This window comes from Lethenteron reissneri, chromosome 4, assembly GCF_015708825.2.
Source record: "Lethenteron reissneri isolate LAM-NWPU_2019-01 chromosome 4, ASM1570882v1, whole genome shotgun sequence".
Taxonomy (NCBI): domain Eukaryota; kingdom Metazoa; phylum Chordata; class Hyperoartia; order Petromyzontiformes; family Petromyzontidae; genus Lethenteron; species Lethenteron reissneri.
Window position 1 is genome coordinate 6,589,246 of NC_083782.1, and position 15,909 is coordinate 6,605,154.

The window sequence follows — 15,909 nt, forward strand, 5'->3', positions numbered from 1 at the left end:
GATTTTCAGGAACAGAACTTGGCTCAACAATCTGTTAAAAACTATATGGGGAATCTTTGTTTTTTGTCTTTACACCTGCTACTAGGCCTCGGCAAGGTAAGGTGAAAGTGTAAAAACAACGAGCCTACCTTTACCCCCCTACCTTTTACCTTACCACAATACAATCACTCTACCCTACCTTTTACCCTTTAGCAGGTAAGGTAAAAGGTAAAAAGCAACGAGCCTACCTTTTACCCTACCCTTTACCCTACCCCTTGGCATGTCGACACCTTTACCCTTTTACCCGGTAAAAAGGGTACAATTACCTTACCTTGCCGAGGCCTACATGCTACTCTTACCACCTTGGGAGTGGCGGAGTAGTGGGTAGCGCACTGCGCTACGAGCCCGGCGACCCTAGCTTGATTCCCGCTCACGGCCAACACCAGTGACGATTATCTGAATCTGTCGTGGGCCTCCCCTAGGTCGACTCAGCCTCAAATGAGTACCTGGTGTGGTGTGTAAACACCGCCACTAGGGAGACAAAGGCGGTCGGATGTGGTGCTGGCCACCTACCCCCTCGTGTGCCATGGCAGTCTTCACTGATACTCGCTAACAGCACTTGCCCCAACAGTCTGTTGAAGCCTATACGGGGGTCTTTGTCTTTGTGTGTGTGGTTCATAGGTTTTTGGGAACAGCGCTTGTCCCAACAGTCCGTTATAGACTATATGTGCGATCTTTGTCTCTGTGCGTGTTATTCTTACCAAGCACATTGGGAGTGGTGGTGTAGCGGTCTATGCTACAAACTCGGCGACCAGAGTTCGATTTCGGCTCACGATTAACATCAGTGCCGAATTTTGTATCCGGTTCTAAGCCTTCACGAGGTCGACTCACCTTTAAATGAGTGCCTGTTGTGGTGTGTACAAATATGCACTGGGGAAATAAACTTGAAAAACTTGAACTTCTTTCGCTAAGGCAGCCGGGTGTGGTGCTGGGCACACCATCACATCATGTGCTGGTGCTAGCCACACGCGATAAGCCAATTACATCAAATCTCATCTCAACACAATTGAAAGGGCACCCCCAGTGGCAGCTGTCCCTGTGCAGCATACGGTGACTTGTCTCCTGGCCTGCAAATAGGTATTCTGCCATTTAGGAGCAATTTTTGCTGTGTACTCCCAATTAAGTGATTTGCAGGTAATTAATATTCGCCAAGTATTAATAGCGTGCACACTTGCGTTGCTGTACAGGAATATCCCGAAACAGCTGCTGCGCGAGTGGAGGGAGCTGTTTGTGCTGGAGCTGCCTGTTTACGACCCACCCGACCCAAAGGACACTTCCGAGTCCACTGTTTCAATGGCCCACAAGGAAACACAGGCAGCGCTTGATGAGCAAGACTTCTTAGATTACCTGGTGCGGTGTGCACACTTCTTTCAACGATACTACACCACCACCACAATCATCCTCATCAACCACAAGCAGTCCACAGCTCGATGATGTCCTTCCCAAGTTATCGTCATGCCCCACCACGGTGCTGTCCATCTAGCGCCTGAACATGAGCTAATTTTATCGCTCCATCTCCTCCTTTGGCTGACAATCCATTGTTATTTTCAACCACTTACCCAAGGCCACTTACTTTTCCTAGCGTCGTTATCTCTTTGTGCAGTTTTCAGCTTTTGTTCAATCTTGATTTGTTCTAATTTCTTTGTCATTGTCGATGTTTCTGATCCATCTGTCCATATATGGTAAAACGAGGGTAAAAGGTACCTTTACAAGCAGTGTATTTTAATAAATGCATGTGCATTTCTGCAAGTTGCATAAGTTTTCCAAGACCATGCCAGAGGCTCGCAACAACCAGACCAAAGCAACTTATCCAATTCACTGAAAGTAGCGGGAAAAGTGTGTCAGGCCTTTCCGTAAGGCTCCTTTGTTTACCGGTGGGTTTATTATTATTGTCGTCATTATTTATGAAGGCTTCAATTAATTAATGAAAGAAAGAAAAATCTATATCACATTCGTGTCGTTTGTCGCAGGAAAAAATTCATTCATTAATGGGTGATCTTTTATTTAGCACCTGGTAAGAGCTCATTGGTACGAAAAAAATTATTTTGTGAAGGAGGTCTTGAGTAAATGTAAGGGAAATCAACAGCAATGTACAGCTGCGCTTAATACGGAACCACCCTGCCAAGCTAAGTACACCTTCGTCACGTTGCACCGCCTGTTGTTTTTGTCGCGATGTTCGACGTTTCACTGCGCATGCTGAGAGCTTCTTCGTGAACCGAATCGGTCACTTGGTTCAGTACCGAACGAAATTCCCAGAACATGGAGCGAAACTTTGAACGTTACGGCGGGCAACGCGTGTTAAGACTCGTAAACGTGTCAGAGACTTGCCCAGTTAAAGCTTCTCCTTATCGCTAACCCTGCAGGGCATGAAAGGAGAGTGGCAAGCTGTGGATGGCAGTTCAGCCGTGGAGCCGCCCCCCAACAATGCCGTCTTGGGTCACGTGGTACGGCATATTTGCACATTAGTGCGTCCTCCACGGTCACTCGCACCACCCGTCGCCTTGCCTCCGTCCTCCATCCGTGCCTGCGTTCTGGGAAAGCCCTTCTCGGGAAAAACCAGCTGTCTGCAACGCCTGTCACAAGGTACGATGCCTGTGTAACACCCGCAGCCATACACCAACGCACTACTCTGTTGTAAGAGGGATGCATCCCACTAAAAGCCATAGACTGTGAGAATGTTTACGGTCATGTGAATAATGTATTGCATTTGGAGGGAGTGATGACGTTGCGGTTAGCTTACTGGGCTACAAACATCGCAACCTAAGTTTGATTTCAGGCCATGACTAGCTGAACCAGCACTTGGGCTCTCCCCTTCACCGACCCACACTGACCAGCGTGGTGAAGTATGTTGATAATATGCCTGCTCGCATAAATGAATTTATTTTGTGGACATAATTGAATGTGTGGCTGAGCACACGTTTGTATAAGTGTGCTCTTTGTTGTCCTTCCCCCGCACCTCCGATGAGTTGGCTATGCACACAGCGTTGGTGTACGGTGTTTTTTCTGCAATATTTTGCTATCTTTTCTTGGATTTTCTGTTTGCACTTAGTCACATATTCACTTTAAGATGTTTTTTGTTCATGTTTTTGTTTTTTGTTTGTTGCGGTTGCACCCGATTCAAGAGCCGAATGGCTCACAGGGCTATACCTATTAAATTAACTTGAACGTACGGTGCGAAAGAAGTCCAATATGACCACGTGGCTAAGTGTGCATTTCTGATACTCTGTTAATGGATGTGCTGTCTGTGCCTCCAGATTGTGGGCTGGTGACGTTGAACGTGTCTGCTCTATTGCTCGAGTCTATGGAGACCTACAATGCAAGCCTCTACCCCACTGAGCATGAGGTCTCCACTGAGTGATTGAAGGCACCCTCGTTCATTTCTGACCAAATATAATAAGCAGGAATTTAAAGCACTTGTTCTACCAAATTCATTCGTTTGTAGGAGAGGACACGAGTGAGCAATGTACAAACAAGCTACAGTAGTTGTTATCCGCTGAATTGTATAACATCCATGTTCTGCTGTTGTGCTGAATTGTATATAGTAAATTACACAATCATTCTCGCCATATAAAATAATAATATTAATCGCACTTTGGTTCATAACCCTATGGCCATTCTGGATCAGCATTTTCCGGTAGCATTGGTTTAATAATAATAAAACTCAGTTTAAAGTCATGAGTTCAGGATTGGATCGTTTTTATGTGAACGCTTAAGTGAAGTTTGTGGAACTCTTTGTTAGGAGGACGATGAGAGGATCGTGGCAGAAGGGGATGACAATCATGAGGAGGCCGACCCTGTGACCCATGCTGAGGTCTGGCACCGCACCTACGTGGTGCATCATCACATCATCACAATCCATGGGCAGAAAGCCCTTAGGTGTTCACTGCACATTTTGTCATTAGTTTCCACTTTTCTCTGTCTTGTGCTAATATGCTCAAGTAGTGCACGTTTTTCTGGCGTGAATCTCTTACGTCGCCAAGCCATTCTGTTAGGTCTTCCTCTCTTTCCTGTTCCATCCATTTTTACGAACAATACACTTTTAATGTTCCTGTTGTCCATCCTACATATGTGTCCAAATAGTGCCAGTTTCCTTCTTATCACTTCATTGTACAAGCTTTTTCTTACTTCTACGTTGGTCACTCTTTGGGTCCAGCTGAAATGCAGTTTCCTTCTATAGCAATAACTGCGGGGGGCAGCACTCTCCAATTGCCAGCCCTCGCTGATGCACTCCTGTCACCTGCTCACCGGCGGCCTGTCGCCTCCTTGTCACTCTTGTATCGCTACTACCACACTGTTACTGTTCCCATCACCGTCACTCATTGATTCCTCCACCCGTGTTGAGGATTTGGTCTACCAGGCACTGACTTGTTTTGGCTCATCTGTACCGTGTTCATCACCCAGACTTCCCTAACACTGCCCCTCCACTTTGGACTGCATCCATTTTTCCAAGCTCTCATAATAACCATATTCAATATAAGAAATGCGTTAGACCCTTATCTATTGCAACTTCGAATGTGCCAGTTTATTGCTGGCTGCTTGAGGTTTTGGGCCTTTGGGTCCTGTGCTTAGCAACTGTGTTTAAAAAAAAAAAGTAGCATATTCATCCCAAAAATTTGACAAGTCAGGGGGGGGGGTTATCATCATTGTGGTGCCACCACCTATGCCCAGGGAGAATTGTTGCTGTGGTTGCCGTTGTTGTGGCTGATGTAGCTGCCGTGCCGCGTGGAGCTGGGAAGACAAGCGTCTGAAGTTCTGGCGCAGGGAGGCGTGGTCCCTGACCAGCTTCTCGTATTTCTTGTGCTGCAGGCGTTGAGGTTTGTGGGGCAGTCTCATTGACTTCCACCGTGCATTCACGTCGCCCAATCACGGCACATTTCTAGGAGACTCAGCCAGGACACATGGGGAGATGGCAATCCTTCCCTCTGTCTGCATTGGCCCTGCCTACTGCTTATGCTCTCACCCACTTATTAGCTAACACTGCCCACTACTCGGGGTAACACTACCCTTTGCCTGTATCATGAGTCGAGCATGAGGCCAGAAAAGAATGAAGCTAGACTATTATCTGTACTTTGGTGCAGTTAACAGGCTGAATGCCATAATAGGATGAATGACGTGCTCCACTCACCGTCCAAAGCACAGATGAGATGCATAATTATCCCAAAGTGGCAGGAAATCCATCCTAATTCCCATGTTTATTCACGCTTATTTATGTGGATGACAAGTGAAATGTGTGGGTAAGCGTGGGTATTGGGACCTGCCCATTGCGCCCCATTGTCATCGCTGAAAAGAGAAGCAAGCTCTTCTGTATTTGCTTCCTTTTTCTTTATGATGCACGTTCCACTATTTTGTCTTACATTTAGATGCTATAAACACATCCTGAAGTGTATTGACATATATCAATCCTATTAGATTTATTTTTGTACATTTCTTGGTCTGGTTCAATGGCAAAAAAACTATGAAACACCGTTTTGATTGTATCCCTGTATCAGGAATTGCTTAGCGTTGGTGAGACGCACCCAAAGCCGTGTGTATCCGTGTGTTGGTGGTCCAGGGAATTGCCGGAGCAGACGGGCTGGATACTAGACGGCTTTCCTGCGACAGTGCAACAGGCTAAGCTGTTGGAGAAGGCCCTCACTGGATGGGACGAAGACCTCGAGGAAGGAAGCTCGAAGGAGCTGGGGCAGCAGGGTAGCGGCACCGCTAGCGGAAAGGTGTCACTGCTGGTGCAGGACCCCTTTGCCCCACCCAAAGCGCCACCTCCTCCACCCGCTCTGGACCTGGCTCTGGTCCTCACGCTGTCCAACAGCGCTGTGTTCGAAAGAGCTGAGAGTGCGTCTTGTGAGGACTTACACGCGCACACACAGTAGCCTGGTATACAGGATATCTTGGGTTCGATGCCAAATCCTGACGCCTGTATATTTGAAGTATGCATGTTCTCCCTGTGGCCGCCTATATTTTACTCCTAGTCTTCTGGTTTTTACCTCCAAATTTAGAATCAACATACGTTTGGAGTATTTGACTCTTAGAATTTTCCACATAAGCCACTTCGTTGAGCTATCACTTGTGGCTAGGTCGCTTCTGAAAAATAATTATATAATTCTGCAGACCTTGTTTGCTGAAATAAAAATAGTAGCCGTAGTCGTACACATCACTTCATTCATGCCCAGAGTTGTAGCACTTCATCAGAGGCCCTGATCTATCCACTGCTTGATGATAGCTTCCTCCCAAAGTCATCACCATCTCTGGCATGCACTGAACTATATTTATTTCCAGCGCTATAACCTTCATTCATCATCATCATCAATCATGACCTACCCACTGCTGGATAAAGGCTTTGCCGACACTATCAGGGTCTCACAATGCAAGAATGCATCTAAGCACCTGCACATGAGCTGATGTTGTCGCTCCATCTCCACAGTGCATGGTGCATGTCCTCTGAGGCGTGTGTCCCTCCTTGTAACTCTGGCCATCATCCGTGCTATAGCAATGTATCCTGCCCAAGCCCGCTTAATTTTTCTTAACAGTTAATGCAATGTTTGTAACCTGCTTATATTCTCTAAGCGATGTGCTCCACTTCCGGTCTATCAGTTGAATTCCAAGCGTGCAACTCTAACACGTAGGCTTTCGCGACCAATATTATTCATAATCAACGTTTTTGTGTTTAGATCGTGTTATTTATAAATATGTCGTAACCCTCCACCACCCGACACGGCCAATCAGTAAAAAAGTGTCACGTTGACAAAAGACAAATAGTTCACTGCTTTAGCCCACCGGTGTGTTGAAGCGTGAAACCACAACATTTACAATTTGAGTACGACGTTTCGCTTGTAATTGCATCCAGCATCATCGGGCAATTCGCCCGATGATGCTGAACACACATCTCTGATGTGTGTTACGGGTTTTTTTCGGAATGAAGTGTTCAGTTGCTGATGAAACTCTCCCAGCACGTCGAGCGAAACGTCGTACGTCACGCAGAGCGACCCGGAAAAACAAAACACACCTAAGAGAGCATTGAGAGCATTTGTTAAGCGCAGTTTATCTTGCAGGTGCCAAGGCTGTTGAAAACGGAGCGGAGGTGGACCTGGATCAACTACCCAACAAGTAACGCTTGCCAGCACTTAGTCCTGGCACCACCCTAGCCTCGCCGTAGCACCCTTATTTATTCTTCTTGTCTGCCTATGGTCAGTCACAAGGTGTTGTTCCCTCTATCTATAAGCTTTTGTCTCGTTACTTACTTGCTCATCCATAATGTCCATCTGAATGACAGGTGGCCGGGTGGCTTAGAGATCAGAGCACAGCGCTAAGATCCTGGGTTTGAACCCAGACAGCCGCTTTTGATTACGCCAGATTCTCAAGTGTATTGAGTTGATGATGTCATCCTGGTCAGGAAAGATTGCACAAAGATCTACAATTCTAGATTTGAAGTTTTCGTGACTGCAAGGATTCATACTCTTTGGTTCTCTCCCACTTCAGTAAAAATGTCCTTGCTGTGGTTGTCACACCTGATGATGTTTGCTTGTGTTGCAATCGAAACGTTGTGATTTCTTTATTTCTAATATTTATTTTATTATTTTTATTTATAATTTTTCACCTACGTGTCTTTACCGAAAGAACCCAAGAGAATCCACGATAAAATTGCATTTTGTACTTAATTTGGGTAAATTCAATCTCTAAGAATTAAAAGAACATCAGTTTAAACAGTTGTGCGACGAAATATTAACCCTCAATGGCAGAGCGAGTTTAAAAGTGCTGCTGTCTACTGTGTGGACCAGAAATCACTTGAAGGGATCTCAGAGGTCGCTCTGTGACATCTGTTTCCGTTGACTGCGAAGGGGTCGTGCTGCTCTGTGAGGGATTCAAGTGAATGCTCGTCCTCTATTGCATGACACTGATAGCACCGTCGAGAAAATATTTAACACGTGACTAATATCATCCATAATATAGGTTTTTTTGGGTTAGATCGCGTAAATATAAATGTGTCGTTAAACCCGCCACCACCCGGCACAGCCAATTAGTAAGGTTTGTTAAGCAAACAGAATATGCCAATTCGTTACAAGTACAGCACACCGGTGTGTTGGAGAGCAAATCTACAATATTTACAATCTGTGTACTCAGATTTACAATCTTACCTTACTAATTGGATGTTGTCGGGTGGTGGCAGGTTTAACGACACATTTATATTAACTCGATCTAAACCAAAAAAATCCTGTATTGTGGAGAAAATATTGTTTACTGGCACTCAAAGAAAAGAAAGCTCTCAAAATGTTTGTCACACTAGCCATTGCGAAGACGACACATGAGCAGAGACGTACCGTTTAGTAGCGACTAGTATTTGCTGTTGTGGATGTTTTAATTTTTGTGCGCGTGTTGTGTGCATGTAGGCTGGTAGGATTTGAAAAACACTGGCCTGACCTGGAGCAGTGGTTTGGGCCTAGGCACGGAGTGCTGCAAAGTGTGTGTGCCGAGACAGATCAGGACTTGTTTTACCAGGGAATGAAGCGCATCTTTGAAGAAACCCTTCTGCACAAGCAGCAAATCAGTAGGCCTGAAGGTAATACAAATTCCCATCAGTGGATTTGCATAAGCTCGTTGATTTACACAGATCATAAGAGGCAGCATTGCGTTCAATTCTTTGCATTGTGACTGCATGGCTGAGAGTACGCAAATTATATCCTGATCGTCGTGTGTGCCCCCCCCCCCCCCCCACATTAAACAGTGTGTAAACAGATCATTTGGACTTAAGGAAATATGAGTAAGACAAAACGCAGGTACAACAAGTTTTGCTGAGAATTCAAAATATTACGAAAAAATGAACTGCAGGAGATGTTTGAAGAGGTTATTTGAACGAAAACCGCTGCAACAGTTGGACTCAATAGAAATACGTGCAAAACTAAAACGATCTACTCACAAAAATCACAGAGAAACTAGCAGACGAACACAAAGGGAAAACACAATAATGTACACACCGTATATTTCTTGCAATTATTAAAGGTTGACCGGGAACAAAATTATTAAATGAAGAGGCGAGCGATATCAGGATGGAGTGTTTTTGGAAAGAAGGACTTCATTCGGAAAAGCAAGGCCTGCATGGGATTCGATACATGTGTAGTGACATAAATGGTGTCTTTTTCGATTTAAAGCTTTCGTGACTGCAAGGATTCATCTTCTTGGTTCTTTCGGTAAAGTCACGTAGAATGGAAATAATAAAATAATAAAAATAAAACATAATAAAATAATTAAAATAAAACATAATAAAATAATTCTCACGACGTTTCGGCCACAACGCAAGCAGCCATCCTCAGGTGGAGAACAGGCAGACCTGTTCTCCACCTGAGGACGGCTGCTTGCGTATTATTTCCATTCTACGTGACTTTACCGAAAGAACCAAGAAGATAAATGGTGTCACTCGGGTGTTCGCGCCAGCTACTGTTACAGTAGTGCAACTGTGCGTCTGGAGCCTCTCTCTAGCACCAGAGTAAGTACGGCATGTCAGCCAGCCCTGGGGGGCTTAGTCCTGGTGATGGCCTGAGACAGGGCAAGGGAGGACGTGGTAGCGTGAGTGGGGCACGTGATGCTCGGTCGGGATCCTTCAGGAAAGATCTCGAAGGGGGAGGAGCATGAAGGGGCAGTCCCGGGAGTGTTCTGGGCTCGTCTGTGGAATCAAGCCTGGGTCCCATGTTTTGTCGTCTCCAGGTCTTCGTTTAGAGTTAACTCGCTACTCTCATAGTTAGCCATATCACCTACTATAGAACCCGAGTTAGGTTCAGTTTTACCCGCTAGGGAAGTTGTTAAATAAAAGTGTTGCCTCCCAGTCCAGAGTGTGTGCCTCCGTGTTGAACACTGCACATGTACCGTGAGCTTGAGAATGTATATTAATGGTTCAGTTAATTATTGGATCTTGACGCCCTTTTTGAATTCCTTCTGCCTGATTGTGTGCATAGAGGAGCCTTTGTTGGAGGATAACACAGCAGCCATTATCCAAGAGCCTCCTATGGTCGACAGTGACCAACCACAAGAAGAAGAGATTCCTAGCATGCTTGGGGAAGTACCAAGCACACCAACCATGAGCTCCCAGCAGAAGGGCGCCTCTCCAGGCCGATCCCCTAAAGGTGGGTGGCAGAGCTGCCATCATCTTCAATTGTACAACTGTACAGCTCCCTTCAACGCCCGCATTCACTTATAGCGCTCAAATATGTTCACGTGTGCTTTGTAATGTATGGAAATTCGTTGTAATCTGTCACAAGGTGTGCTGTGCAAAGTTTCAAACAATAGTTACCCTCCAATTGCCTTATGTACCATTTGGATGTATAGAGCGTATGTTACTGGAAGATAGAGGTTTGTGACCATCGGATTGATCCTCCCATCATACCTTGCGTATCACGTGACATCAGCATATAGCGAGAATAATTTTGAGTCTTGTTTTAGATCACCAACTCAAGAGTCAAAATTATGGTCATAATATTTTAGACAGCAGCAGGAAAATTGGACAACCTTATGCATAACGCACTCATCCTTGTAAGGAACAATCAGTTCAGTGTAGTCATTATTGCCTCCTGGTGCCTTGTGGTTCAGGGGCTTAATGCGAACAAGCACTCCCTAATCACTGCGGTGACATGTTGGCTCTGCCTAAGGGTGACATTAAAACGATCATTACTCTCGTATAATGTGCAAGTGTTTGTCCGTCATGTGCAGTATCTCACACACCTATAGGGCTGTTTGACGCCGGGATGACGTCATAGCACTTAACGCCAGATCCTTACGAAACACGTGCACGGACAAGGTCACGGTGAAGATATATTTCGTGCAAATGGATCCTTTGTTTAGTCTGACACAGGCTGGTAAATTATCGCTCGTGAATTTGTAAATACGGAAACGATGGTTTGGAATACTCAATGGCTTCGCAGGCTCACGGAGAAGAACATCAAAGTCCCCGGCATCAGCGGACAAGAAGGAACGGGCGAAGAGCAAGGAGAAGAAAGGGAAATCTCCCCCTCGCTCTGGTGGGTGCTGTTCCTTTGCTTCCCCTAATGAAGGCCTCCCCACGCCGAATCTGTTATGGGAGTTATTTGGCCCGTAGTTGTTTTCTCATTGATAAACTATATATATTAAAGCAAATATTTATAAATTACGAAACAATTTGTTATTTAGAAATTATTGAACTATTTTTTATTTTTCCAGGTAAGACCCACTGAGTTACGTAGCTCTTTTTTCAGAAGCGACCTGGCCACAAATAATCGCTCAACAAAGCGGCTTATCACGTGGAAATGTATAGCAGCCAAATACTCTTAAGCGCACGTTCATGAATTTGAAAGAGAAAAACCGGAGGACCTGGAGAAGGATCCACGCGTCCACGGGGAGAGAGACATGCAAACTCCAAATATATAGGCGTCAGGGTCGAGATCAAACCCACGACCTCCTGTATGCCAGGTGAGGTAGTTAACATCGCGCTGCCGTGGCGCCCCTGCTAAGACATGGAGGGGAGTACCCCAAGATCCGGTTCAGATATCACTCCCCACCAGTGTTAGCCATGGCTAGGAATTGAACTCAGGTTGTAGGATTTCCTAGCGCAGTGCGCAAACCACCGCGCCTTCTCTTCACCCCTATATGACTGAGATTATGTCCATAGGAGACATCAAGAGATGAAATCAGCTGTTGTGCTGGTGCTATATGGATTTTTGCAGTGCAGGACCATGGCAGATGGCGACGGTTTGAGAAGGCCTTAATCCAGCAGTGGTTTTATTACGGCTGATAAACGTGATTATTATAAATGCATGTATTGTTTTATTATTATGATTGCGGTTATTTACCCAGGAAAGACTGAGTCCCAACTCTTTTTCAGGATGGTCCTAGCAAGTTTTAGCAGTAGGGGGCGATGTTGCTGCTGATGTGTGTAATGGCAATCTTTCAGCATTGGGATGTTTGGCTAATACCAATTGCAATATCAGGGTTGGGGAACGTCCGGCCCGTGGGCCGTATAAGGCCCACAAAATAATTTTGTTTGGCCCTGCCAAGGCAACCGCAGGCAGGACTCGAAATTCAATAAATCTAGGAGCAAACTTGGAAAAGCAGTTGCGAGTAGCAACATCATCAATACCAGCTAACATCACACGCCTCGCCAAAGAGAAGCAGTTCTAGCGATCACATTAGGGGTGAGTTAATTAAATGTTTGATCAAATATAACACGCTAATTTTTAAGTTGATAATTTTGTATGGCCCACGAATGATGTTATAAATATCCAAATGGCCCTTGGCAGAGAAAAGGTTCCCCACCCCTGAGTTACATCGTACGTTTGTCCTGAATCTGTGTCTGACTTGTTAAACTATGCCACGTGAACGTTTAGGCAAAGCGAAGGGTGGCGGGAAGGAGCAAGCCATTCCGGAGCCCATCGCAGTCGAGACCGTCCCACCAGGCCCAACACCTGGGAGCTCTGAGTGGGAGTATGTGGACCAGCCCCTGACTCTGGTATCTGGACACATTGTTATCAACACATTACGTCTAAAGCCAAGGGGAAGCATTTGCGAACGGGATATAATTTGTAAACATACGGGGTTTGTATCGCCATGCTACCTGCAGTCTGCACCTCCGGTTAGCACGGTCGGTTACGTACAGTGCGAAAGAAGTTCAGCATACATATGTAGTGACTCAGAGACACTAAGAGTAGGAGGCACTGTGTTTATTAACACGGCCTGACAGTAACACTTAGTAACTACAGTTTCCAGTCAGGACAGCTGTTAGACTGCCTGACTGGCGACGCCGAGATGGTGAAGACGGTGACGACGGCGAAGACTCCAGCAGCACGACAGGATCCCACTCCAAACGACAGCCCCGAGGTCTCCTCCCGGGGGGGGGGCCCCTCTTATACTGCCAGCGTGGCCTGGCTCCGCTCCTGGCCACGCCCCCTTCTGGAACCTACCAGCGGGTTCTCGATGTGCCCCTTCCGTGGCCTTTCCCCTAGATCCCTCTCTGGTCTATCACGTGGCCTGCTGTCAGTCAGGGCTGCTGTAAGCTGCAGATCCTCTTCCCTGCCAGCAGCCAGCGCTATGCTGCTACGTGACCGATTCTATGTGACTACACATCCATACATACAGTCAGCGGAGGCCCCTGCCCGCTGAGTTCCCGAAGCAGAAGTTATTTTTGGGTGCGTTGTCTGACTAACAACATTATAGGATGGACAAGCCACGTAAAGATATCACAATTGTTCAAAATAAATAAGGTAATAATTTAATTGCAATAAGAATTTTTCAATATTGTCGTTAGCATTATGAGCTGTTTTTATATTTTTTATAAGGATCTGAGATCTCGCTGATAATTGGTGCACCCTAATTTATTTCATGAATTAGAGGCCCCTTGAACGATTTGGGGCCTAAACTTTTACTTGGTTTACCTTATGCCTAGCGGCAACACTCCATACAATGCTTCACATGCACCAATGTCCGCCCTTCCTTTGTGTAGGAGATGGCCACTTATCTCGGTGGTTTTTGGGACAACATGGAGCGGACGTACATTTCCAACTGCAAAACGGTGTTTCACAATTTAAGGCGGGAAAGAGAAGCCATCATGCACCATCTTTACGATATCAGGTGTGTCTCTGCACTTTCACGCACCCACGATGCATTTTGGCAAAAAGGAAGCGGCGTCAAATCGGTCAATCTCACTCCTCGTTCGCGACGCAAACCTCACCCCTCCTGGCTTTGATCATTCCTCCTCGAAGATATTGGTCTCACCATCAATCACATCAGACCATCAACAGGCCGATGCACACATCTCCAAAGATGTGAATTAAAGGCACGAGCCACAGGAGTGCGACTGTGGCCATGCAACCCAAACTACGGACCACGTAGTAAACCACTGTAGTCTGCTCTCCTTCAATGGAAGAGGAATAGCAACACTAGGCAACATCTCTCCCGAAGCCCTCTCGTGGCGAGCAGACCTCGACGTCGGCAGTTAGCTCCCGAACATACTGCCATCTCATACTCTTAGTTTTTTCGGTAAAGTCACGTAGGTAAAAAATGAAATAAAAATTAATACAAATTAAATAATAAAAAATCACGACGTTTCGGAGGCAACACAAGTCTCCGTCATCAGGTGGGACCGTCACAGCCAGATTTGCTGTATCATGTGAGGCAGGGATTCCAAGATGCAAGTTCTTAAATACAAGTTAAGGGGGAGGAGAGGGGGGAGCTTATCAGAATGTGAATCCTTGCAGTCATGAAAGCTTCAAATCTAGAATAGAATCTCACTTTTGGTTTCACTTTCATGTAATTAATATTTTTGTGTTATGTGTACATGTCCATGTAGAGTCCCTTGTTGAACCACTGCTGGATGAGGACCTCTCCATGTCATGGGGGGTTATTCAACACCACGCTTGAAATTGAGTCGTGTGCAGGGACTAGGTGAATCGTTGCATCCCGCTACACGGGAGAGACGGCGATGGCTTGGGGGAGAGCCTCATCCGTCAGTGGGTAGATCAGTAGATCACGGTTGGCAATGATGGTACTTAAAGTGAGAGGCATCTTTACATTGTGTCATGTGGCGTACGCTGTTTTCTGCACGCAATCGTGTGCAGGCAGGAGTTTGTGGAGTTTCTGCGGAGACCCGACCACAAGCAGGAGTTTGTACAGCGCTGGCAGATTGAGCTGAATGAGCTGCCAGGCTACCTGAGGGGCGATGATGACACACGAGCAGAGATGCATCAGCGCGCACAGGTAGGACGCCTCCAAACACCGCGATCAGCCAGGGTTGGGCCATGTCAAGAAGTCTACTCCTAAATGTTTACAACGCAACAATATTGCAACGACCACCGCCACACATTCTTCGCTTTACTAAGAGCCTTGATTGTGGACATGAACATTCTTCTTGAAGCCCTTCCCCTTGTGCTATCCCCTTTTATATCCCTCGAGCCCCCTTTCTCGAAGGTTTGCTCACCCTATTTCCCTCAGCCAATTCCCGTCCTCCTTCTCCGACGGTCGTCAACCGTTCCCCCGTCAGTCAACCCTCGTTTCCCACCTTTTAAGTTTGTATTTCTCCTCCAATCACTTCAATTTCTGCCTCCAGCCAATCTTTCAGAGGCCTTGATTTACTTCCTAAGTGTCCGCGCCTGCACACACACCATGTCAGGTAAGTGGTCTGTTGTTTTCGGTTTTTACAATATCAATAATATATGTATTTCCCTTTTGCCGATCCACTGTTGGATGAGGTGCCTCCCCATGCCATGGGATTCATGGGGCCTGTTTGACCCTACTTCGCCACACTGTTCAGTGCGTATTGGTGAAGGCGGAGAGAATAGACGAGGGAGCATAGAAAGTACAGTACGACAATGGATTTTGCTGCACTGCCTTCCGCTACACACCACAGCCCCGCAGCAGATGGTCGCCCATCTAAGCACTAACCAGACTCAACCCTGCTTAGCATCCAAGATCTGACAAAATTGGGCGCATACCGTGTGATTTTGTCGTAGGTTTGATGATCTTTCAAGCGATGTTAATATTACCGCAGATGACCACATTGTGTTTTCTTTTTATAAAAACATTGGCCTGGCAGTGTTTTGAGTTAATACATGTGCGTGCGAACGTGATCGACTCGTGCAGGATCTGAAGGAGAAGTTGTGGGACATCACCGATGGGCGGAAGGAGGAGGCGGAGAGGGAGCTGCTGTCTGTGATGCACGACGGCTGGCTCAATGCACGGCTCGCTGCATTCGCCAACCACCACATCGCACTCATGCAGGTTCGCCACCCATCCCGTCCTCTACGCCCTCCATCTCGACTGTCCATCTCTGTGCCTCCCTCGCCCTGCACCAACTACAAACTCCCACTGCAGCACGTGACACTTTCACCTTCACTCTCCTGCTTCTGTCCCTCTCTTAAAACA

The 15,909-nt window shown here is 46.3% G+C and overlaps 1 protein-coding gene across 2 annotated transcripts in view; it reads left to right on the forward strand.

Annotated features, from left to right (window-relative positions):
• The window catches only part of LOC133349375 (sperm flagellar protein 2-like), a 43,103-nt gene that overhangs the window by 15,757 nt on the left and 11,437 nt on the right, over positions 1–15,909 (forward strand). For both annotated transcript variants that reach the window (XM_061562753.1, XM_061562761.1), the window contains 14 exons: positions 1,227–1,389; positions 2,403–2,622; positions 3,294–3,382; positions 3,779–3,850; positions 4,750–4,853; positions 5,591–5,877; positions 7,086–7,140; positions 8,421–8,590; positions 9,981–10,148; positions 10,944–11,039; positions 12,381–12,502; positions 13,493–13,620; positions 14,607–14,745; positions 15,628–15,765. In XM_061562753.1, the coding sequence (XP_061418737.1) occupies positions 1,227–1,389; positions 2,403–2,622; positions 3,294–3,382; positions 3,779–3,850; positions 4,750–4,853; positions 5,591–5,877; positions 7,086–7,140; positions 8,421–8,590; positions 9,981–10,148; positions 10,944–11,039; positions 12,381–12,502; positions 13,493–13,620; positions 14,607–14,745; positions 15,628–15,765 (1,951 nt within the window). The remainder of the gene's footprint in view (positions 1–1,226; positions 1,390–2,402; positions 2,623–3,293; positions 3,383–3,778; positions 3,851–4,749; positions 4,854–5,590; positions 5,878–7,085; positions 7,141–8,420; positions 8,591–9,980; positions 10,149–10,943; positions 11,040–12,380; positions 12,503–13,492; positions 13,621–14,606; positions 14,746–15,627; positions 15,766–15,909) is intronic.